The sequence below is a fragment of the Ctenopharyngodon idella genome, chromosome 13 (assembly GCF_019924925.1).
Source record: "Ctenopharyngodon idella isolate HZGC_01 chromosome 13, HZGC01, whole genome shotgun sequence".
Lineage (NCBI taxonomy): Eukaryota > Metazoa > Chordata > Actinopteri > Cypriniformes > Xenocyprididae > Ctenopharyngodon > Ctenopharyngodon idella.
Window position 1 is genome coordinate 7,275,090 of NC_067232.1, and position 26,464 is coordinate 7,301,553.

Here is a 26,464-nt window from a genome sequence, read left to right on the forward strand (position 1 = left end):
ACTGTCCACTTTAGACATTCTACTAACTATAAGTAACTTGTCAACTACATGTCAACTAACTCTCAATAGAGTATTAGTAGACTGTTAGGTTAGGGTTAGGTGTTAGGGTAAGTAGAATAAGTTGATGTCTATTGGGGGACCAGTAAAATAGCATGAATAGTAATCTTTAACACCAGTACTGAAGGTGATGCTAATTGTAAATTGCAGCAGGCATTAAAAGTAATGCTATCCAGTGGGCACAAACAAATAAACATGTGACATTATATTGACTCTTAACAAGGAAAATGATCTTTTGGGGAGGGTGAAATTACAGCTGGCATACAATTCACTATTTTAATGTTTTGTCTTGATTAACCATTTGGTGTAATGCACAGTGGAAATTCCCATTATTGGATAGTAGAGAATATTTGATGCTCTGAGAATGCACTTTATCCAACAATCTGTGGTTTAATTATCAGGAGTGTTTCCCCTTTAAAAGCTCCCAGTTTCCCTCACAAAGCAAATCATTTGCAGTGCCACCTGTCTCTGTGTGCATAGAGCACACTGTGTGACATTTAGAGAGCACACATCATACTCCAGAGATAGGACATTTTCTTTCAGAGGTGTACAGTTTGGTTTGCTCTTCGCTTACAACTGTGTCTATCACAACAGTATCTCAGCATTAGTCACAAGTACCACTTACCACGCTCTTCAAATGAAAGGTGATGTCGTCCTCTTTCAGGGAGGAGATGAATTACGCATTTAGGTTTAGATAAGGGCACGGGGCCTGAGGTCCTAATTCTGTCCCACTCCTGAAATAACGGCCAGGATTTCTCTGGATTCAGACACCATTTTTGTGTCCAGGATTGCTTAGTCAGTCCAACAAAGAGCACATGTGGTGTGTGTATTTTTGTGCATTTATTATAATTTGTACCTGGTCTCGTGGGGAAAACGTGACTATGCATTGGTCTGTCCATACATTGCTGCAGGTACAGTACAAATCAATAAGGTTTCTTAATGAAATGTCTGAATACATATACAATTAAGTAGGGCCTAATTAAAATCTACTTACGTTACCACTCAAAATTTAGTTTTTTTTTTTTTTAATGAATAATTTTATTCATCAAATGTGCATTATATTGATCAAAACTGAGAGTAAAAGACATTTATAATGTTACAAATTATTTCTATTTCAAATAAATACTGTTCTTTTTAACTTTCTATTCATCAAATAATACTAAAAAATGTATCACGGTTTCGACAAAAACATAAGCAGCACAACTGTTTTTAACATTGATAATAATAACAAGAAATGTTTCTTGACCAGCAAATCAGCATATTAGAATGATTTCTGAAGGATCATGTGACACTAAAGACTGGAGTAATGATGCTAAAAATTCAGCTTTTAAATTTATAGAAAATTTTATAGAACAATTTTACTGTTTTTGATCAAATAAATACAGTTGAGCATAAAAGGCTTCTTTCAAAAACATTAAAACATAACCAACCCCAAACTTTTGAAAGGTAGTGTAATTAGCTATATTATTAGATGTTATTCTGTGGGTTTTAGTGAAAATGGCCAGATGGAATGAGCTGTCCTCTGTAACCAAGTGGGAAATTGTTAAAATGGCTAAATCTGGTCAGTCGGTTTTGGATATTGCTCATGTGCATGATGTAAATGGTCACAATGTCCACAGATTTTTTTCAAAGCACAGTGAGACCACTGCCATGCAGAATGTAAAGTGCTATGGCTGGTCATGGAAGACCAGTGAACATTTTGACAGAAGGATAAAAATCACCTGAATGTGGGACCACTTCAAAACATCTTCTAAAGACCTGAATGAGACCTCCAATTTCATCTTGAACTGTGAGCCAACGGCTACAAGAGGCTGTATTGAGAGGTTGTGTACCAGTAAGGAAACCATTTATTCATTTTATCTACTGCAAAAAAGCACCTTGCATTTGCCAGAAAAAGTAAGGACTGGAGTGTGGAAGATTTGAGCCGCGTTCTGCAGTCTGATGAGTCAAAATTTAAGAACCTAGCATTGGATGGTGTCAGGTATGTTCGTAGGAGACCACTGGAGTGTTTTAATACCAAATGCATGCGTGGTGCCATTAAGCAGGGGAAACATAATGGTATTGGGGATGCATGTTTGCGGCAGGTGTTGGAAGGATCTACAAAGTCGCTGGCACTTAGACCAATACTTAAAGATTCTGCTGAACACAATGTAGCCAAGTTTGGAGAGCAAATGTGTATTTACCAACATGATAACGATCCCAAACACACCGCGCATGCATCAAAGTTATGTGCAATGAAAGTGTTCATGCTCAGCATTTTGAAGTTTTTAAGTGGCCTCCTCAGTCCCCTGACATTAAAGCCACTGAAAACCATTGGGAAATTATAAACCTAAATTGTGATAAGTCATGCAGGTCTTCCAATGAAGCTCAACTTTGGGAAGAACTTAAAGGGTTAGTTCACCCAAAAATGAAAATTCTGTCATTAATTACTAACCCTCATGTCGTTCCGCAAATGCAGAACGCAGAACGCAAATGAAGATCTTTTTGATGAAATCTGAGAGCTTTCTGTCCCTCCAAAGACTGCCTACACGATTAAAACTTTGACGCTTCAAAAATTTCATAAAGCGTTTGACTAAATCCATATGAATTGAGTGGTTTAATCCAAATTTTCTGAAGAGACTTGATTGCTTTTTATGATGATTTAATTTAGGCTTTTACTCACGTATAAACATTGATCAGCGAACATAAGCAGAAGCTCAATCGAACCTGAACGTGTGAGAACAATTCTGGAATTCTGGAAGCTCAAACGTGCTGCGTAACATTAATTTTACGATCTCTTTATGAACTTTTTTAAGCGTCAAAGTTCAAGTTGTGAAGGCAGTCTATGGAGGGACGGAATGCTGTCAGATCTCATTAAAAAAAATCTTAATTTGTGTTTCAGAGATGAACAAAAGTCTTAAGGGTTTGGAACAACCTGAGGGTGAGTAATTAATGACAGAATTTTCATTTTTAGGTGAACTAACCCTTTAATAACTGATTACATTGTAGTCAATGTATGCTTCATTTCCTGTTAGCTTTTTGTTTTTCTATGCCTTTTTTTGCATAATACAGTAAAGTTTAGTGTATTCTTCTTCCCAATACAAAACATTTTGATTGTTTAATAGAACCTGATGTGTCATAAAAAGCAAATATTGTACAGATATCTGCTCTGGACATCACTTTTCTCCGCTACTGTATGGTCAAGTCAGTGGAATGTTTGGAGGTATGTTCAACTTTTTAAATCTTGCAACACACTTCTAGTAAATATTTTACCTGGAAACTACTGCGATTTATACCTGGGGCTACATATTTCAATCTTCACAAAAATGTATAGTCAAGCTTTTCTCGTGAGAGGTTGTCTAATTCTATGCTTTATGTTGAAAGCCAAGTGTGACAAAGCCAGCAGATAAAATAGACAGAACCACTGTAAGTGGGACAGCGAGAGAGAGAGAGAGGACTGAAAGGTTGAGGTCCCAACAGCTTTGCTTTCATCCTGGCACCTATAGATGAGTGCTTTATACACTGTCTGGCATGTTTGTTTGTTAAAGAGGCTTATGCTCTTTAGCTGTGGGACAGGAGTTGTGGATATTTACCCCAAATGCTAATCAAGACAGAACACACTGTTAGAACTGGATCAGGGCCAGGAGAGCATGGCATGGATGGATGAATGGACAGAGAGCGAGTGATAGGGGATAGAATGTATGAAAAGAGGGTAATGTTTAGACTGGACGAACGCCAGCTCTGAGTTCTGGAGAGCTATAGAAAGAGAGAGAGCAGGCATTTGAGATGCACTGTGAAAAAAGGGTGTTTTCATAATGCACAGAGAGATCCATTTTCTTGTCCAAAAGCAGCTGGACACATAAGACTGTCTGCCCACAAAAAGCTGATGGCTGAAGCTATTGAGATGCCAGCCAAAGTAACATAAGACTCTTTATGTTATAAAAGATCACATTAGCAGCGGCTAATTTTCCTCACATAAGAGTTCTCTCTTTCAGTCGTGCAGACGCTCCACGTGTCATGTGAGACGTTTGTCAGTTTAATCAGCGCATGTTGAAGTCCTCCGTCACAGCAGAGACTTCCACTGCCATTCCAAACATCTGCAATGCAGCAGTGCACGGCACACACCCGACTCACAGCATCCATTGTGAGTGAGAGTGTGTGTGTGTGCGGAGGAGATAGACGCCATTTCTAGGCACTGGGTGATGTAAAAGCAATAAGCCACAAGAGGCTTTGCATTATACAGTGATTTTATGACGGATAGGGGTGTTATTAGCATTGACACAAAACATGATAAAATCACCGTACTGTAACTCACAGACTGGTGGGTTATAGTTTAATTTAAAACGCCGGCAACAACAATAGATAACAAAAACCAATGTTGAATAAATAGTGTACATAATGATCAGAATTATCTGCGATTAGACAGTGACTGTAGGTTGTTTGCAGTTTCCAGGCAACATAGCAACTTGGCACACTAATATTGATTAGTGTATTAACATTGATCAAATTTGAATTTAGAGTTGGAAAAATATGTATTATAAATCATTAGTGTAATTAAGGCTGCACAATTAATTGCAGTAAAATCAGAATAATGATATGACCTTGTGCGGTTTTTACAAGGTCACTGTCCCTTACTAAAGATAAAAATAAAGGATTGAGAGATAAATAAATAAATAGTATTATTTTAAAATAATATAATGTTTATGTTGAATAGGATTGTCATAACTGAGGTGTGAAAAAAAGAGATTTGAGTCTATATTCAATTTTTTACTCTCCTAAAAGGTCTTAAAAGTTTCTATTGTGCAGGATTGGGGGAAAAAAGGACAAGTCATTGCTTGCTAATTTTGTAATTTTTGCACACACTTGTGGTTTCAATGTGTTTTTGTGGCAACAACATGAAATGCATGCATAATCACATTGTGGTTCAAATAGAAAATAATCACTATATTTCTTTAGACCAAATCACGTTTGGAGCCATAATTTTCAGGAATATAATGCATTCTCTCTTTCCCTGTCTCTCTCTCTCTCTGTTGGTTAACTGTGCTCTGTATACATAGCTCTGTATCCTTTGGTGTATCAGCTTTGCCTGCATGCCGTCTATCGATCGCTTTTACTCCACTGCATGACTGCAATTGATCAGAATATAAAGCAGGAAGAAGTGTGCTTCACCACAGGGCTACACACGCAGACACGGATACACCGTGATACATATGTACCACACTGGCTGTGGTCAGCCTTTATGCCTGATAGGATGCTGGGTGCTTAACAGATTTTATTGTGCAGATAAATGATGTTGCATAAGAGGAGGGAGTGAAGGAGACTTGCTATCTTTATTAAATAACTCTGTGTGAGGCCGCTATCATCAGTCCTACATCATATTGTGTGCCGATATGCGTATCAGGCGCCTGGGTGTGGCTATCATACAGGTACTGTACAGGATAAGGCAGGACATGCATTCATACATATCTCACGTAACAGTGAGAGGATCATTTTACATGGCAGCTACTGCTTTTTTAATAAATATTTAATAAATAAAAAATATATATTTAAGAAAAAAAATCATGTAATATGGTATAATAAATATAATATATTCAATTCAATTCACATTTATTTGTATAGCGCTTTTCACGATACATATAGTTTCAAAGCAGCTTTACAGGAAATGCATGTCAACATTACAATTTAGAGTGATCTGTTATCAGAGGGGACTGTGTCCAAATTATGTAATTTCAGAAATGTACATATACAAATAATGCAGTTAGCTAAAAATGTATTAATTTAAACAATGTGTTACATTGATGTAGAACCAATGAGCTCAATAAAGTATTTATTAAGTGTTAAAAATGATTAGGATATATAGCAATATATTTAATATATATATTTAAAATGAATAAATATTTATTTACATTATGCAGATTTGTTTTCTTCTTGCTGATAAAAATTATGTTGTCTATTGAATAGCATAGTTATAATTTCTGACCAGTTAGACAGCAAAATTAATTATTAATATTATCAAATATGTTAATTGTATTTCATATCAAGTGGGTGATAGTTCACCCAAAAATGAAAATTATCCCATGATTTACTCACCCTCAAGCCATCTTAGGTGTATATGATTATTTTCTTTCAGACAAACACAATCAGAGATATATTTAAAAATATCCATAGTCTTCCAAGGTTTATAATGGTTGTGAATGGGGGCCCAAATTCTGAAGACAAAAAAAATGCATCTATCCATAAAAAAAAAAATGAATCCATACGACTCCAGGGGGTTAATAAATGCGTTCAATGCGAATCAATGCGTTTGTGTAACACAAGTATCCTTATTTAAAACACTATAAAGTAAAATAACAAGCTTCCAGCACGACAGCCATATACATTTGACGTATGTTCAAAAAGCATTAACTTCCCTCGACGTAGTACACAATGCCATGATGTACGCGTTATATATCTCCGACTGTGTTTGTCTGAAAGAAACTATACACCTCGTCTTATACACCTATGGCTTGAGGGTGAGTAAATCATGGAATAATTTTAATTTTTTGAGTGAACTATCCCTTTAACATCATTTTCCTTATATTTTACAGACCCCCTAGTACCCCCTAGTGCCCCTCGGTGAGGACAGTCTGGATATTACAGAATAAATTGGTTTTGTAAAAATGTGATTATGCATGTTTGAGATGGTATTAAAATCTCTGATTTTTGGGATCTTAGAGATCTAACTTTGGGTTCTTGGAAAATCTGACAACAGTTGAGACATTGCTCTTCTGAAACCAAGAAACAACTGAGATAAATAATAATAATAATAATAATAATAGTTGTTGTTATAAGTAAGTTTTCTCTGAGGGACAGGAGAAGCAAAAGTCTCCATTTAATCTTGTTGCCATCTCAGAGAAAAATATATTAAAAAGATCTCATTTATGATTTTTCCTTCCTGTGGGAAAACATGTTCCCAGGTTCCATTGCTGCTGTATTGTTTTCCACTGAATACCTCTTCCTCTGGTGACATCCATCATTCCTGTCACTTATTCCCTGTGTTTTTCCCTATTGGCTTTGCTCTGTACTTGCACCTTGGCATGGCTGTAGACCAGAACATTGTGCTACGGTGGGACTTGAGGGCTGTTGTAAATGACTGGCCAGAGAAATAAAGCCCTGAGCTTGTCAGCCAACAGAGGGACCACAAGCACAGGGTAGCCTGCTGAACTATGGCGTGAAAGGTGGTCTTCTTTTGCTTACAGGAAATTGCCATTGACCTCTGCATTTAGATGAGAAATGCAGGGAGAGAGATGGGTGCGATAGTAAGACAGCCAGAGAGAGATTGTCAGTATTGGCTGACATTTCTAGCCAACAACAAGTGCTCTGTAATGAGGGAATTCAAATCTATGAGGACACGGCCAGTGGAGCTTAGCTATTGACTACATCACGTCTATGATAAAACAAATTATTGAAGCCTCAGCTTGTAAACTGTGATCTTTTTTTTAAAAGATTTGTATCAGTGAATCTCCGCTGCTGGATTGCTGAAGCTCCATCAGAGATTTGACATTTCGCCAGATATGAGTATTCATAGATAAGCAGCTGTTTTGTTGACTTGCTTCTCTGATATCACACGCTTTGATGCATTTGTTGACAGAACGGGAAGATCTAGTGGCTCAGCTTTACAAAGCACTGGACACTGAAACAGAATCATGGATACTAGGTCCTTACAGAATACTTGAGTTGCTTTTCAAAGCCTTACACTGTGTTTACACAAGTTCTAATGACGAGTATGATTCATTTTAAATGCCTTACATTTTAAATGCTTCAAATGGTGTTCTTGTAGCTGGTAAAGATCATAAATGGTTTAAACAAAATCGGTTCATAAGCTAGATTGCCTGTTACTCTGATTTTGCTCTTCATGTAAACGCCTTTAGCCGCGATCTGCCGGCTTATGCAGTGTTATGGGCGTAATGTTGATTCAAAAATATGATAATTTTCACTGTACATATATATACGGGGGTTCAGTTCTAATATGACATTAAGTCATTTCAGTGATAGTTCACCCAAAAATAAGACCTCTGTCTTCATTTACTCACCCTCATGTTCCAAACCTGTATGAAAATGTTAACTAAACAGTTTCGGTCCCCGTTGACTTCCATTGTGTGGACAAAAAAATACAATGGAATTCAGTGGGAACCAAAGCTGTTTTATTATCAACATACCTCAGAATAGCTTCTTTTGTGTTCAGCAGATGAAAGGAATGCATATCGGTTTGGAACGACTTGAGGGTGTGTAAATGATGACTGAATTCAGAATTTTGGGTGAACTATCCCTTTAAGCTTTCATCTCAGTGAGACACATAAATCATCAGCTAACTCTGAGAGTGTTGTCCGCACTTCTGTCTGTCCCCTGTGCTCTCTGTATTGCTGTTTCTGAGCTAATCGATTCTCTGTGACCTTCACTGTATGTCAAGCCGCCAGGCACTCTGGGGGAATGTCACATCTGAGAGACGGCATCAGTGCTTGGCCCTGGGGAATCCCATCCCTTAACACCCCACACCTGCCTCGTCCCACGGAAACAAACTAAGACAGAGGGGATGTCAGGGTCTGAGTACATCTCCAATCTCTTAGACACTTGGCCCTATCTCACCTCCTGACAGAGGAAACTGACAGTCTGGAAAAAAAACAGCCCCTGTGAATCCCAAGGAAAGGACTCAGTAATGAAGCTGATGGACTACTAAGCTGTTATCAATATCATCAGTGTTCTGAAGGATGACTAATAGAGATCTTGTCCACTGCACAACCCTTTTTGCTTTGAACACAAAGCACAAGTGCTTTGCATTGATTTCGACAGCAGTTTGTCAAAAGGTCTGGCAATGCAGCCAGATGCAATTATTGGAAAATGAATTTAGTTTTTATTAAAAACCTTTATAGTTATATTTATTAAGGTTCTAAGATCCTCCTCGGGGGCGTTCTATTACCTGGCGCCCTGAACGCATGCCAAATTAGCCTCAGAAGAACTGGTGAATATTTTGTAAATTAATGAGCATGTCATTATGTCATCACCCACAGCTGATACTCATACAAAGTTATTAGTGACTGCAAAAGAATCATGCAAAATTAACGTTAATTTTGTTAATTGTTTATTTATATATTACAATTATATAAAAATGCAATTAATCATGCTCCTTGACCCATGCATAAGTTCCATAATAAGCAATTCAATCTTCAACGTTTACGTTTTCTCCTACTCTGCAATCATTATCTGCAAATGGAGGCTTTTCTAACCAAATATTGATATCTTTTAATTAATTTGTTTAATTGACACATACAAGTGTAATTTGAATGAATGCAAAGAAAAAAGTCGGGTTTATTTATATAGCACTTTTCACAATACACTCTGTTTCAAGGCAGCTTTACAGAAAATCATGATGTTGATGTTTATTATGTCTTAATATCTTGATACCTCGCATTTAGCAGAATACAGCTGGGTGATAACATAGTTTACATTTCATGACAATATAAACAATTGAACCGTTGAGATTTGCTGTTTGGTATACAGTATAGTGCTTTACAAGAGTACACTGGGTATGCGGATAAAGTTGGATGTACTATATATGCAATTTTAGATATATTTCTGGGTAATAATATAGTCAAAATTTCACAACGATAGATAGCAGTTGAGATTTGCTTTATAGTTTCTATAAGTGTCAGTGTATTGTATGAGGGTAGAACTGGACATACTATATATATCCAACTTTAAATATGTCGCTGGGCAATGTTATAGTTAACATTTTGCAGTGATATAAACAATCAAGCAGTTGAGATTTACTAATATATAGCGCTTGTTGTGAGTGTACTGTATTTATGTGGATAAAGTTGAATATACTTACAGTAGTGGTAGGTTGGGTTTATGAATTGGTGGTGATATTGAGAATTATGAAACCTGGAAATTTTTGTTCAAATCAGGGTTAAAAATTTAAGCAGTTTAACTGAGGAGTTAATTGAAATGGAAATTGGAGCTTATACATAACACATTGTACATAATATATTTTCCAGAAAATGATTTAGTGTAATTGACCATGTTCTTTTGGTAAGTTTTGGTAAATCTTGTTTGTTCGTTATATGAGGCGACCTTTGTCCACCTAAACATACAGTGCCCTCCTCCTCTCACTTTATGGTCTCTAACCATGGAAACCATTCAAATGTTCTTTATTTCCGGTGTTTTTAAAATACTAACGTCAGTCAAAGTCTCTCAGACATATTATTAGTTTACAGATTTTCAGCCGATACGCTTGCACATGTTGTGAGGACTGTAATAAGTGCAAGGTTACCTTATTATGTTGGCTTTAGCAACGTGAACTTAACATCATTAATCACAAAGTGTTTTTTTTTCCCAAATAGTAGACTCCTGTATTAGTTCTAAGAAGCCGGAGAGAGTGATTACTTTATTGTTCTCGTCTATCTTCCTTCAGTAATGGATGAGGAGCAAACCAAAATCATACACACTGTACAACAGGCCCATCCCTGTCAGTTACAAGAAGCTGTAGTCGGCATTGTAAGGTGAATTCGGTTGCTTGTTTCAGAGAGCTATGGATGAGAACTCTTGCATTATCTGGTGGTTATCTGGTTATCTTTGATATTGCTTCAAAGTGGGTTTTTTGGGGGGGTTATAAACAGAGGGGATGTCAGGGTGTTTAACAGTATGTTTAACTGTTTTTGTCCATATAAAATGAAAGTCAGTGGGGTCCAAAACAAAATCACTGAGGCATTTTTAAAAATGTCTTCTTTTGTGTTCTGTAGAAGAAAGTCAAAGGTTTGAAATGAGATGTGGTGTATTATGCCTTTAATTAATAACAAAAAATATGTGGCATTATCCTCCAAATTATGACATTTAGTCACTTTTTTCGACTCGCTCACCTAACCTTTTACTCACCTAGCTCATATTTGTCTGTTACATGACATAATTTTCCTTTTCTTCTTTATCCTTTAGCATCACCAACTCTTCCGCCTTTGAAATCAGAGCATTTCAAGCCGTGTCAGGAGAAAGACCTGGCCTATTGCCTGAATGACGGGGAGTGCTTTGTCATCGAGACCCTGAGCGGCCCACACAAACACTGCAGGTATGGCTTCACTTCCTGTTTCTGCGTTGGAGGGAAAGGTTCGGTCTACTGTTCACTCAAGAAATAAATGGAATCACTATGGATGGGAGGCTCTACGGTTTCAGACCGATGACAATTCCATGTCCCATTTTCTGAGAGAATGATCCTTCTGGAAATATCTGTCAGTAAATCTCTCTCTGTCTCTCATTTTCTTTTCACCCTTTCCTTTCTCTCTCTCTCCTCTTCCGCATCCTTTTTCCACTCTCGTGTCTCATTGCCCTCCTCTCTGGGACTCTCGCTGTTGCATGAAGCTCTTAGTCATGCTAACGATGACAGCTTTGTCATAGCCTGAGAGCTGTCTAAGGTCCCTTCTCTGCTAATTAAAAGTGGCACTTTGCAGAAGTTCATTAGAGGCTTGTTTCGGCTCTCTGGGCTTTTTTTCCAAGGTTAAAAATAGGATTCACAAAATGGAGGCAGAGAATTTCTGACACTGACGTGTTCACCTTTTGTACGAAGCATGAGCACCATTTCAAATAACATCTCCTGGATGTGAGGGTTCACTGCCAGAGGTTTTGCATGAGCAGTCTTTTCCTCATTTGCCTAATGGAACACAGAGGCATTGCATGTTTGAAACTGAAGAGCCAAGAAGGAGCAGTGTCCTCATTTTAATCAGTGGTAATTGGTGGTGTTGTTTTAGGTGGCCCATTTATTTGACTGAAGCTTAGCTAGTTCAAATGTTCTGGCTCTGATTAATTCCCAGAACACCCTTCCCTCCCAACTTAAAGCCATGGACATCCATGCATCTGTCTGGTCCTCAAAGCAAGGTTGTGATGCTCTCAAAGGATCAATTCACTGGAAAATGTGGATTCTATAGAAAGGATAAAGCTACTAAATCTATTTGCATTGCAGCGCTTTTCAAGGCATTTTAATCATGTACATAAAGCTAAGTATACCGCATAGTTTGTACTGAATGCCACTCTTTGTTGATATTTCAAGTATTTTGCATGCATGAATTGTTTACGGTTGTATAGAACTAGGCTTTTAGCCTTGAAATAACTGAAACAGGAAGTAACAAGCACTGAGTTGTGCTATAAGAATTGTTGAGTCTATGTGAACAGCATTGAAGATTTGTGTTGCTTTAGATGTATTTTTGAGACACTATACTGCTGTTTCCTCCAGACCATCATTAATCATTTTTTTCCAGCGAATGCATCTACTTCAGCCAAAGAGTCTTGTTATTTTATTAATAGATTTAATGGTGTTTGGTAAGTGCACCCTGATTTTTATAGATATAATGATTGAATAATGGCCTATGTTCCATTTAGTCATTATATCTAAATAAAAATCCTGACTGCCCTGCCCTGATCCTATTTTAGCACAGTGTGACAATGTAGTTTGTGTTGTTTGTTTGTTTGTTTGTTTTTATTATTAAAATTAGATATGCAGAGCTGCATCAAAAATCAAATTTCTATAACCCATTATGCATTTTACATTAGATGGTTATATGTTGCATTTTACATTTACTGGCTCTTCATTGAGCACAAAGCGTTATGTTTGAGCTAGGCAACCTGTCACTTTCACTCACCAAATTGCTAAAGTGCTATCACTGTAAGGGTACCATTGTGTTCTAAGATCTAAAAGCTAAGCTAAGTACCATGGACAGACAGTTTGCTCCAATAATGTATGAGTCTATAACACAACTGGCCACCATGGCATAGAGCCAGGGTCCAAAATTAACACCCACCAAGCATCAAATTCAAGTTAAAAGTGGTTGGTGAGTATGGAAAATGTTACTCTGCACTTAGCTGGTAACTTTATAAAAAAAATTTTTAAATTGCTACATAATAGCCCGACTGAGCCTGGTTTCTCTCAAGATTTTTTTTCTCCATTTTTGTCATCTGATGGAGTTTGGGTTCTTTGCAGCTGTCACCTCTGGCTTGCTTAGTTGGGGACACTTGATATTCAACAGTGATTTTGATCTGCCTGCATTGACAACATTGAATGTGAATTGAACTGAGCTGGATGATGACATCACTGTTTTCTCCAGAGCTGCTGAATAGATAAATGAACTAAATTAATAACTAATGATTTTTACAATGTAATGAATCAACACTGAACTTACTTAAGCTGGACAATGACACCATTTTCCTCTAGAGCTGCTGTGCAGCCAAAATTATTTTCCTGTTATCACTATAAAGCTGCTTTGACACAATCTGCATTGTAAAAAGTGCTATATAAATAAAGGTGACTTGACTTAATATAGTCTAAATCAGTGGTTCTCAAACAGGGGGTCTCAACAAACTTCCAAGGGGGCCTCAAGATGACTTAAAATGATTTAAAAGACAAAATAAGCATGTAAATAAGCTAAAACACCTAAAAATCAAGATATTTATTATTATTATTTAGTTATCTTATAATGAATATACATTTTTCTAGTTATGCCAAGCTCAAAAAAGAAATTATAGGCTATAGAGATTGGGAGGGGGGGACAATAGAAGGGCCTTGAAGCCAAAAATGTTGAGATCCACTGGTCGACATTGAATTGGGGGGGTAAAAAAATAAATATATATATATATATTTTTTTTTTATTTTTTTTTTATTCACCATAATAAATTAATGTTGCAAAGATTTGAAAGAAATTGATGCAAAAGAGTCAGCGTAAACCCTATAAATCAATAAATAGTTCCTTTGTCATTTTGCATTATTTTTATTAAACAGTTTTATATGTTTAATGGGTTCTCTTTGAAATATTTAATCAGTTAGCCTACCTTAACAACACAGACAAAACAGGAGTGTTTGGGGTTAGCCAGAGTTTAGCAGACGGATGGAAAGAGAAGGAGAGTCACAACTTTTTTAAAATAGGGACAAGATGGCGACCGGTAGATGCTGCTCACTACGAGGATAACAAATGATTAAAATAACTGTGTTTGTGCATGTGTGAAAAAGAGGCATGGCAGGTAGAGAATCCTGTTTCTTTGGCTGCACCAAGTAAAACAACCCCTTTTTGTCTGTTGACCTAGATTCATGGAGTGTGTGGATTTTTCGTTGAGCTGCCTCATCTGGTCTATAAACACAATATACAGGAACAGGAGGATGTGAGGGCTTACAGCTATGTGATTACATAGTGTGCATGGTTGTGCATCATAACCCAGAAACCCAACAATGTGTTTTAGCAGTTGTTGGAGCACCTAATGACACAAGTTGACAAACTCAAAATACACCACAAAATTCAGAGCCAATTAGCACCATATGGGGGTCTCAAAGTGTTAATTTGATCACATTAATATTAAGTTTTACTAAAGTACTAATTTAACGTACATATATAAAACAGTCAGTTTTTGTCCTCAAATATGATTGGCTGAGAGACTTTCCAGGAGTGCTGATATATCACCAGCACTGTTCACCGTTTGTATCACTTTTCTCCCAGCTAGCATCAATGGCGGAGGAGAAAGCCCACTATAATTTTTGAAATGCTGCTGTTGTTGTGTCACAAAATGTAGTTTTAAGGGTTTAAGGAGATAGATTGTGCTTACAATGCCAAAATGTTAGATCGGATGAATCTCCATGTCAGAAATATCAGATATCAGATGTGACCCCAGTTACCGAATCCTTGCCAGAAGATATCCTGGGAGATATCCAGTACAAATCCAAAAAGTGTTATTATACCAAAGCAAAAGCAATGGAAAAGTACTGCCTCATAACATCATCTTGTGACATTAAAAACCTTGAAGATGGAGATATTCTCTTATCTTTTACTTATGAAAACACACATCCCTTGAAACCACACAATCATAAAATTAAATAACAATAGCAAGTGTCGCAAAAGCAAGGAAATAAGTAAAATAAGTAATATAAAATCTAAAAACATAAAATACCATAAGTGAATAATAAATTTAATGACAACTAAATAAATGACTAATGATTGTAAATGATTATAAAATTAAATCATAAAAAAAAACAAAGAGAATAAAATACAAAGATGTATGGTTGCTCTCTTGAAGTAACACACACAGGTTACTATTGCGAATCCTTAGATCCTTCACAGGCAAGAATGTAGTTGTCTCTCTGACATTTGCCGCTGGCTCTGATGTCTCTGTAACGGGGGTAACGCACTAGCAGTCATGCAGCATGGCTCTATATCAGCACCTCTGTGATTGCCTACAGCCAAATCACAGCCATGCTGATATAAAGCCATATTGGGCTACCGTGATTTTGCCATGTAAGACATGCTCCTGGAACAACGTTCCTGTCTGAAAATTTTGTCCTAACCCAATACCTAATCCTAAAAATAAACCTACCCATAACTTATCCCTAAAACCAGATGGAAATGATAGGTGAATAACACCGACGTAGAAGCTCCTAACCCTGGTTTTAAGCCCAAACTTGACAGAAACTGTAAACTTGTCCCTCAATTCTGATTGGTTGAGATGTTGATCCAGGATCATATTGTACTTGATGAAATCATGTTCACCAGCTATATTACACTCCTGCTTTTGTTATATTGCATATATAAGCAAAATAAATTTCTGTGTTTTCTTTGTTTTAATGGTGTCACATAGTTATTTTTTGAGGATTATCAGTATTAGTAGTAACCTTTTATTATGACATTTTATGTATATAAAATGCATTTATAATAATTATTATTATTGTTTATTTAATTATTTTCATCTTTCATTTATTTAATTCTTGTAGTTAATGTTTGCTGCCTTGTAAATTACACTGTCCACTTCTCTCTCTGTATCAAATTCAGCTTGTGGTCCCTCCCAGAGCATCAGCGAGAGCAAAAAGCCATTCTGGCTGCAGCTGAATTGTTTCTATTGCCTCCAATTCTTTTCCTGCGGGAATAGTCTCTTTATGATTCACTGTCTTGTCTTTCTACTACCTCTTGGAAAATCAGAAAAAAAGCCTCCTCACCTGAGCCATCACTGTAAGATCTCAGAGACATAAAAACACAATCTGCCCAGAACTGTGTGAGGTATAAATTCAGCACAACCTTAAAATATTTTAATCAAAATTGATTATTTTTTTTTTTATTATTGTTTTGATGGATAGATTATATATAATTATTTTCATCATATATTTTATATGTCCAGTAATAAGATGAATTACGAGTTTTCAGTTGAGATCTAAAGCTTGAAACCCCTGTAGTGTTTCATGCTGTAAGCCAGTTGTTCCCTGGGGGTACTTGAGGTGACACAGGGGGTATGCGAACAAAATGCTTAGTTTTTCCGTTCATTTGATTCTACCCCACCTTAAAATAACATTAAAGCCAAGCATGTATTTCTAACAGGCAAAATGCCATCTCTAGTGTAAAAACAGGAAAATGGTAGTGCCATAAAAGGTCAAATATGTGACATTCAATCAAATTAAATCATCTTGTGCAGTCAAAACTGACTACATTTACACAAGCAGCATGTGTCTGATAGGTTGCATGAAGAGTATGCTGCCTTAGCAAATCGCGCTACATTACTGCCGTTTTCGACAGTGTACTTGTAATAGCGGGGTTTTAGAACTTACTAACATGAAAAACAATTATAAGCAACAATTATAGAGATCGATTTAAGACTCAAACTCTCTTTGATACAAAAACATGCCCTAAGTGAGTTTTTGTTTTTAATGTTGATAATATATTATACAAGCAAAAATGCAATTTTTTTCCACACAATGTGGATGTGCAAATGTGACATTTTATACAACAGTTCAACAAACAAAAAGGTATCAATTACATTTTAAACACAGTATTGTCAGTATTGTTTGCTCTATTTTGCAACAAAATAGTCCTAATAGTTCCAGCGTAAGCCATAGCAGAAGTGTTGTGCGGCATTAATTAACGAATCTGCGGCTTTGAACGAATAGGAGAGTCAATGATTCAATAACTCATTTATAAATAGAGCCACTTGCTTCGTTACTGAATGACTCAATGACTCACTCATTAAGACAGTGACTTACCTAATGGTGATTTTAGTTTAATATATTCAAAGGCATCACTTCATTTTTACCATTATTGCATATTTCTCTCTTCAATATTTTTTATTTAAAACATTATTTATTTTATAAAGGTATTTATAAAGGTAAAAATGCACCTGAAAATCAATTTAAGGGGGCAAATATTGTCCCTTAAGGGAAAAGTGACTGCAGTCTAAGTGGAATAGAGGGGGGTACGCAGAAGGATGTTAAATGCCTCAGGGGATATGCCACTCTAAAAAGTTTGGGAACCACTGCTGTAAGCCAAGTTTGTAGGTTTTTTTTTTTTTTTTGTCAGCTATTTTTGTACAGCTGCTAGTGTTTAAAACAAAGACGTAATTGCCGGAAGTTTGTGAATATTAAATAGAAGTTGTTCTCATGTAAATGTACAGTAGGTGAGGTCTCATGAGTCATGTCTTCATGTGTCTGTCTATCAAGAGTCTGTCAAGTTGTTTTTGCACCTTCGTTTCAATAAATGGACTTTTTTCACTGTAGGCAAAGCTTTGAATCCTGAAAGTTACAGTATGTTTCACAGTGGAAAATGAAAAAAGAAGTATAAATAAAAGAACAATAGCAGGTGTGAAATGGAAGAAAAAATCGGTGAATCAGCCAAGCTGGAACTGCCAAAGCCTTACTAAGTCACTGCTTGCTTATCCTATCCTGGAGGTCGGCATTGAATTTCTCCTCCGCTGCTGGGTAGCGTGTAAGAGCTTGACTCTTGTTAGCGTTGAGAAGGTAAGCCTCTACTGCCACAACAACACTGCACCAATCCCACCTGTCAGTGTGCCGCCACATGGGGCTGAAACACGAGTTGAGACCTCACGAAAGCCCCCTGCCAATTTCACTGCAGCTGAAGGGCCATGTGTACGCTGCTAACGGCCTCTGGTCTGAGAGGACATTTGGGAGGGAGTGAGATCGTGAGATTAATTTCGATAGGCTGTGGTATTGTACGGTTTTAAATTGGATGTGAATTTTGTGGTTCCAGCTTATAGCCTGAAGCTATGATGCAAATATAGGGAGCATTTGCAATGGGTTTTGTCTGGGGAGGGATTATGAATGCATGCAAAGCAGATTTATTGTCAAATATGCAGACAAACATTGTCTCATGAATAAGGAGAGAGAGAGAGAGAGAAACAGAAATGGATGTATTATTGAGTATGCTTGTGATACTGATTTTATTGTTAAAACATCACAACTCATCAAATAGAACAAAATGCCTGCCTCTGAAAGTGTAGAATCAATGAGAGGAAAATTCACAAAGATGGAAGCCATTTTCATGTCTCTATCTTCCAATTTGCAATTCATTGATCCGGAATAGTGAGAGTTGGCACTCCCCAGACATTATAAAAGGCTTTTCTCTAGTCTTTGGTCCAGTTCGCCGAATCTGATAAAGTACTTCTTAACTTGTTGATCAGCATCGAAAAAAGGGTCTGATAGGGATGAAACTGCAGGGATAAAACAATGCTAAATGCAACTAACCATGCACACATGCACAGTTAGGAAAGCAATATTCATTTAAAAAACCTTTTAAAAGGGAAAACAATACATGTCGTTTTTTTTTTTAGAATACTAAAAATAAATAAAATATAGAATAAAATATATAAAATACTTTCATTCAGCAAGAATGCATTAAAGTGGTCAAGTATCACAGTAAAGAAATGTATGTTACAAAAGATTTCTATTTCACATAAATGCTGTTCTTTTGAACTTTATATGCATCAAAGAATCTTAAACAAAAATGTGTCAGTTTCCACAAAAAAAAAAAAAAAAATTAAGCAGCACAACAGTTTTCAACATTGATAATAATAATAAGAAATGTTTCTTGAGCACAAAATCAGCATATTAGAATGATTTCTGAAGGAACATGTGACACTGAAGACTGGAGTAATGATGCTGATGTACAACATCTGTATATATTTGTGTATAAATTTTAAGGATATTTTAGTTCACCTTAACAGAGAAGAAAACATTAAACACTAAACACATAAAAGGTTTTGTGAACGCAGTTTCCAAAACCCCAACTAGCAGCAGTGGAATCCTGTTAGTCAGTGCTTGAGCCCCAAAGTACACAGATTCTAGTAGCTTTGCATGCCTCTGATACATACATCATAAAGATTAGACCTTCATCCATTCTCTGTGGTGCTAATGTTCTACAGCAACCTCTTTTGCCTAGGTGGATTGCGATTACGCATTGAACTGGCTATTTAAAAATAAAAAAAATAAAAAAAGATTGTCAGCCTCACAGCTCTGTAACCTCAGCAGATGTTTTGCGCAGTTTTCCTTTGATTTGCCTTCCTTTCACTAAATATTCTAAACTCTTTGAAGATTCTGCCACTTTGGATGAGCCAAGATGTTTCTGTGCCAAATCTGAGGCAGAGAAAAGCCCCCTTCTTATCAGGCCCAACATGACCTTCCCATGCTGAACGAAGCACAACAGTGGGTTTCCATGTGATGTTCATCCACCCATGTTATGGAATAAGATAGCGATGATGTGATATCTGCCAAGGTAAAACTTATAACTGTGTGTAGAGAAAAAGAGTTTCTTTCACTCCGCTTCAGAGCACCTCATCTATGAGCAGCTATCCTGACACTCAATACGACGCTCTGGCAGGTCAGATTAGAGGGATGGAGAGGAAAAGAGAGTGTTAGAGAGAACTGCTGTGAAGTGGAAAAGAAATTAAAACAAATCTGAATTCGTTTCTAGCACATTTTAATGCCAATGTTATTTTCTACAACTGGATAAAGGATTGGCGTATAAACAAGCCATGGTCTACTATTATGCAATGAAATGGATGAAATGGATTCAACATTTCCAAAAAAATTTTTTCCCTTTTTATATATTTACAGCTATGACCTGTTCACTGTATGACATAACTTTTTGTTACATGGCAACATTCTGTTATGTTGGAGATTATATCATCAGAGAGAGCAGTTATGTATAGATATGAAATAGCTTCACATACCTTTTCAAAAACACAGTATCATTATTTCATTGTTACAATAATTCAAATTATCACAGAAGTACTGGGATAAAAGTTTATGGTTCGGATATAAACACTGATGTCTATGGTAGCGAATATAGCGATCAAAATAGAGTAAATCACCTTTTGAAAGTAACTTGATGCTTCTAATAAACATTGTATGAAATTACATTGTTACACCAGTAGGAGGCGACAAATGACTGTTAAAAAATGTATTTGTCATTGAATCATTTAAAAGATTCGTTCAAAAACGCTGATTGAAACATCAGTAGTACGCAGTAGTGAAACAAGTCAAGTCTTTAAGAGTGAGTCATTGAATCAATCATTCAAATGGATTTTATTTTATTAATTTAAGTTAATTAAATATTTTTTAAACAGACCTTTGCAATTAACATTTTGTCAGAACCTCTAGTAAATTGCATGTTATTTTGTTTGGTTGTCTATTCAGAATTGAATTGTGATCTCTATTTAAAAATAAATAAGAAGAATAAATCATAGCGACGTGGATATGTTTGCACAAGTTCTGCAACAAGCTCTATTTAAGTGCCGAATTGCAGAGCTTGTGCAAATATATCCACTTCGCTATGATCAAATGCTTTCTTAACTGCTGTCATTTTTGTTTTCTGTTTTTGTTATTGAGAGGAAAGTGCACAGCATATATGTACATATTCATCTAATCGGCACTGCTTCCAGCAGCGTGGGAGTTGTCGGGATGTTTGCTAACAGCATACCGCTGAGAAAGTACTTCAAACTTCTTTTTTAGCCCTAAGCAGAGAACAAAAAAGAACTTTACCTAGAGTATATCAGGGCCTAAAAAGGTATTTATCTTAAATGAAGACAAAAGGCACCTGTTTGTTGTCCATAGAAACTTGATCCTACTTTGCACATGTGTGAAAAGGGATTTAGAAGGATGCCATTCTGTGTGCTTGTAGTTCACTAAAATGCATAATAATTATAAAATGGCTAATAAATTGCTGCTTAAAAATATTTTGGAGTATATATTACGTAGTATAGCATGTCAGAATGCAGGGCATGCCAACCCATGTACAGGATGCTGAAAATGCCACTGTTATGCTTTCTGCGTCTGAGGTAATGTTTTAAAAATTGTTTCTATATCAGAAACAGCTGCAGTGCGAACAGGAATGGAAACAGAAAAAGTAAATATTGTTTAGCCAGACAGACAGACATAGTGAAGAGCTCTTCAGAAGAGAAGTCAATAGAAGAAATAAAAGAAAGTAAGAGATATATATATGGGAAAAGAAAAGCAGAAAGTGAAAATTGTGAAGAGATTTTGAGATTATTGGTGAGGACATGGGTGTCCGCAAGTGATGTGGAGGAGAAAAATATGAGAGATGTGGGAGGGTTGGAAAGACAATGTGTCGGAAGATAGGAGTGGATAAGAGATGTTGTGCAAGGATAGAAAGGAAGGAAACAAGTGATGAGAAGCGGCAGTTGAGATGGCAGAGGAGCACTTCTGTTTTTAGAGGGCTCATTTTTTTGCTCTTGCAGGTGAGCGTCTTCTTAACGAGGTTGAAATTGTTGGAAATTGAAGGCACTTGTAATTTCAATCATTCGTGCAGGAGGCCGCATGCACACACACTTGAATCAGAATGTAAATTCTGTTTCATAATTCATTTCAAGCACTTGTCGCATGTCAAACCGCAGCCTTACTCAACCAAAACAACAAAAAAAAATCATTAATTTTCAGTGTCAAATGGAAATGCATGAGGATTTGTGAGGGGTAGACTCTAAAGCCTAAATGAAATGATTTTTCTATCTTTTTCATTTTCTCTGCTACAGATGCATCACTTCCATCAGCAGTCTCTTTTATTCTATACTGTATGTGGTGTTTAGATATTTCTGTTTCCCCCACAAACTCTATTTCATACAGCGCTGATAAAGTATCTAGTGGAACAATACAAACAGCAAGAGCACAGCCTTGTCCTGAAAAGCCTTGTTCTCAAGGTCTACATTTTCCTTAAGGACAGCCAGTTAACAGCAAACACTTATCATGATAAATGTTAGAGACTTTTGTAGCTCTGATGTGAAGTGCAATCTACTTTATGCCGATGGATAAATCATTCAGTTTCCTTATGCATGTGTGTTTCACACAGCAAATGACACTAGAAAGAGAAAGCGGTGAATAAGAGAAAAACATTATGTACTCAACCTTTGTGCACTTTGTCTCCCAAAGTGACACCTCATTTCACAAGCATACTAATAATCCAAGCACACCCTAAGGGCTCAGTCATATATATACTGCATCCTAATGAGTAGCATGCAAAATTGCATGGAGGCTCAAAATTGAAGATATGAATTGAAATGCTAGGGTCTCTTTTATTATTTACTGTTGTCTTTTTTTAGAAACAGCAAATGCAATCCAATAATTGGCCTTAACTACTGTATAGTTTAAATAACAGTACTAAACAAACATAAAATGTTGTAATGTCATTCTTTTATTTTTTGTGAAATACCGCTGGCAATAGTCATAATCTTTGTCTTTAAATTGCTACATGTTGAACAACCTGTTTTAGGGGGGAAAAAGAAATAAAAAAAAGAGTTGTTCAAGAATCAGATTTCACCGGTTGTGCTTCTTTTTAATTAACTTAATTCTTTCAGGAATCAGATTATTCTAGTTGTGCTGTATGGTTTTGATTTACTAAAAAGAACTGACTTATTAGAATCATTGGTTCAAGAGTCGGATTATACAGATTGTGCAGACTGTTTACTATATACTAAAATGAACTGATTCAGAATCATTCATCCAAGAATCAAGTTATATTGGTTGCGCTGTATGTTTTTGATTTACTAAAAAAGAACTGACTCATTAAAATCATTCGTTCAGGAGTCAGATTATACAGGCTGTGCAGTCTGCTTATGATTCACTTAAAAGAACCGACTAATTAGAATAATTTGTTTAGGAATCAGATTATGCTGGTTGTGCTATATGTTTCTGAATTATTAAAAAGAACTGACTCATTAGAATAATTCGTTCAGGACTCAGCTTATACAGGTTGTGCAGTCTGCTTATGATTCCCTAAAAAGAAAAGACTCCTTAGAATCATTTATTCAGGAATCAAATTACGTTGATTGTGCTTTGTGTTTCCGATTTACTAAAAACGACAGACTCATTGGAATCAGTTATTTACGAATTGGATTTCACTGCATGTGCTGTATATTTTTGATTCACTAAAACTATATATATATGACTCGTTCGGGAGTCAGACCACACATGGCCACGCTGGAGATACATTGGGTGTAACAACACCACTGGATAAGTATTGTAATAGTTAACAGAACCGAACGTTCTCAGTTCCTAAACCCTAAGTATGACGTTACTATAGTGTGTTTTGATAAATTTCTAACCATTCACTGAACTCTTTACCCTCTCACAGAGAGCCAAGCAGCTGTGGTGGGATCCTTTGATCGTGACCAGCCCTTCTCTAAAGCCCACTTTAGCGAATAATTCTCCCTGATTAAGTCATGATTAGGATCACTCTGTTAATCTAGCCCCACTCTCGCCCAAGGCTAGAGTTCAGTCAGAATGCAATTTCCTTACCTCTTGAAGTTTCAATTGATTTGTGTTGACTCCATTGTTATTTCTAATTAATATGGTTTAACAAGATAATTGTGCGATTGTATTAGCTTGCTTTGTCTGATAAATAGCAGGGAATTTCCAATTAACATGCATGCAACCAGTACAATTCAAAGTGCAGTTCCTTTTTCCTGCTGTAAAGAGCAGGCCAAATACACATATTGTGTGCCTTTCAGTACCTTTCATAGTGTGTGTGTGTGTGTGTGCGTGTGTGTGTGTGTGCCATCGCTTCCTGCAAGTTTCCCTTAATGAATATGCGATTTGGGGCTTATCTTTATGAATATGGAAAATAAAAGGAGATGTTAATAGATTAAATAGCAAAATGACATATCATGCCTGAAAGCCTTTTCCAAAACAGTAATGGTGTACAAAATAATACAACTTTACAGCAGGTATTAATCTAATAAATACTGAGCAACAAAAACAGAGCATTTTGGATTGAAAAAAACATGTAGACGTATCAAATACTGCTAAACTGCTGACATGCCTTAATGTGATTCACAACTGACCTGGTTGTACATCAGTGTAGTTGTAAAGAGAGTTTGTGGTATGAAATCCAGATTTCTTTTTGGTATAAATCCATGGTGCAGTGGCTTATGTGTGAAGAATACTACAGTTTCTTTATTGGGATTTGTGAATTCAGGAATTCCTTCTGAAACCAGTTTGAGTGTTGAACTTGAGTCTTTTGATCAATTAATTTACATAGTGTAAAAATTGTTTTATAAAACATTCAAAATCCCTGTTATTTAGACTAAGCTACAAGCAAATTTTGGGTTTGTTTAAGCTGTTTGCGCAATTCTTAGGAAAAATAAGTAGTAAACAACCGACAATACACCTAGAAGAGCACATGCAATTTATTGCACAAGCAAAGTCTAGAAGTCTAAGTATAGAGTTTCATCAGAAAAAGTCACTAACCTACACATTTACACTGCCTTACTCACATCCACACAAATTTACTGTAATAACACAACTCGCTTTCGCTGAAACATGAGAATAGGCATGTAGCCTTTACTTACTTTGCAGTCTTACTGCTGTCTGCTTTCACTGACAGGCCAAGAGAGAAAATGAGAGGAAATGGGAAGGCTCATTACACACAAACAACATGAGAAACCTCTCTGTTAATGCGCAAACAAAGTAACATAAACCTAAAGCTGCTATTGTATATAAGGGCAAGAGAAATACAGTTTCTAAGCAAGGCATCCCTTTCAAGTCAAGAAGTTTGATATGCTAATTGCATGCAAATGAATGCAAACGAACTCTTCATTTTTCCAAAAATTCATATTGCGTTTGTGTACAACCATGCAAAAAGGCACAGTGATTCTCTTCTATAAATAACCAAACCAGAGCAAATAAAAAAAAAGTTGGGGCAGGCCACCATTGGCCACCAAAAAGAAAAAAGAAAAATCTCCTTCAAACCTTGAAACATTTATTTGCTATTAAGAAATTGAGACAAGACAGTTTCCTGCAACACGGAAATGCAAAATTAAAAATCATAAAAAAAAAAAGAAGATTGAAAAAAGAATCAGAAGTAGAGGAGTAATGGCAGATGTAACAGGGCTGCAATATTTTGCATGGCTAACCCCGGGCCAAATACAGTGATGAATGTATTCATTTGAGCTATTACTATTAAAGTAGTAAGTCACTGAAAGGTTAGCCATGTCTGTCTCTGCTTGCATCTATCAATCTATTTATAGTTCAGAGCACAAGAATGATATTGATTTTTTTGGAGTCTAGAGGGCATTCGGCATCTACCTATCCTGTCCACTTATGTGTATTCATCTTGTTCTTGCACCATATAGCTCTGTCAATGTGTCTTACTTTAATTATGTAATTGTTATTCTGTGTCCTACTGCTATATATATATATATATATATATATATATATATATATATCGGCCACAACATTAAAACCACCTGCTTAAAATTGTGTAGGCCCCCCTCTTGCTGCCAAAGCAGCTCTGATGTGTCAAGGCATGGACCTCTGAACATTTCCTGTGGTATCTGGCACCAAGACATTAGCAGCAGATCCTTTAAATCCTGCAAGTTACGAGGTGCAGCCTCCATGAATCTGATTTTTTGGTCCAGCACATCCCAAAGATGCTCAATTGGATCAAGATCTGGGGAATTTGTAGGCCAAGGCAACACCTTGAACTTGAACCACCAGGTGCATTATCCTGCTAAAAGAGGCCACTGCCATCAGGGAACACCATTGCCGTGAAGGGATGTATGTGGTCTGCAACAATTTTTAGTAGGTGGTACGTGTCAAAGTAACATTCACATAAATGCCAGGACCCAAGGTTTCCCAGCAGGACACCAGAATATAACACTGCCTCCGCCGATCTGCATTCTTCCCAAAGTGCATTCTTCTGCCATCTTTTTCCCAGGTAAACGATGCACTCAGCCATCCACCAACACCATATACCGCAAACAACGATGTACCGTGTGTTCTGACATCTTTCTATCATGGGCAGTGATACAGTAGCTCTTCTTTGTGATCGGACCAGGCGGGCTAGCCTTCACTCCCCACGTGCATCAATATGCCTTGGGCGCCCGTGACCCTGACGCCAGTTCACCGGTTGTCTTTCCTTGCACTACTTTTGCTAGGCACTAACCACTGCACCAGGAACACCGCTAAGATTTGCCCTTTTGGAGATGCTCTGACCCAGTCATCTAGCCATCACTATTTGGCCCTTGTCAGAATCACTCAGATGTTTTCGCTTTCCCATTTTTCCTGCTTTCAACACATGAAATTTAAGATCTGACTGTTCAGTTGCTGCTTAATATATCCCACTGCTTGACCCTGGTTTTAATG

The 26,464-nt window shown here is 36.7% G+C and overlaps 1 protein-coding gene across 2 annotated transcripts in view; it reads left to right on the top strand.

The window, feature by feature from the left end:
- Nucleotides 1-26,464, top strand: part of LOC127525115 (pro-neuregulin-3, membrane-bound isoform) — a 321,866-nt gene that overhangs the window by 197,261 nt on the left and 98,141 nt on the right. For both annotated transcript variants that reach the window (XM_051917400.1, XM_051917401.1), the window contains exon 2: nucleotides 11,005-11,134. In XM_051917400.1, coding sequence (XP_051773360.1) covers nucleotides 11,005-11,134 — 130 coding nt within the window. The remainder of the gene's footprint in view (nucleotides 1-11,004; nucleotides 11,135-26,464) is intronic.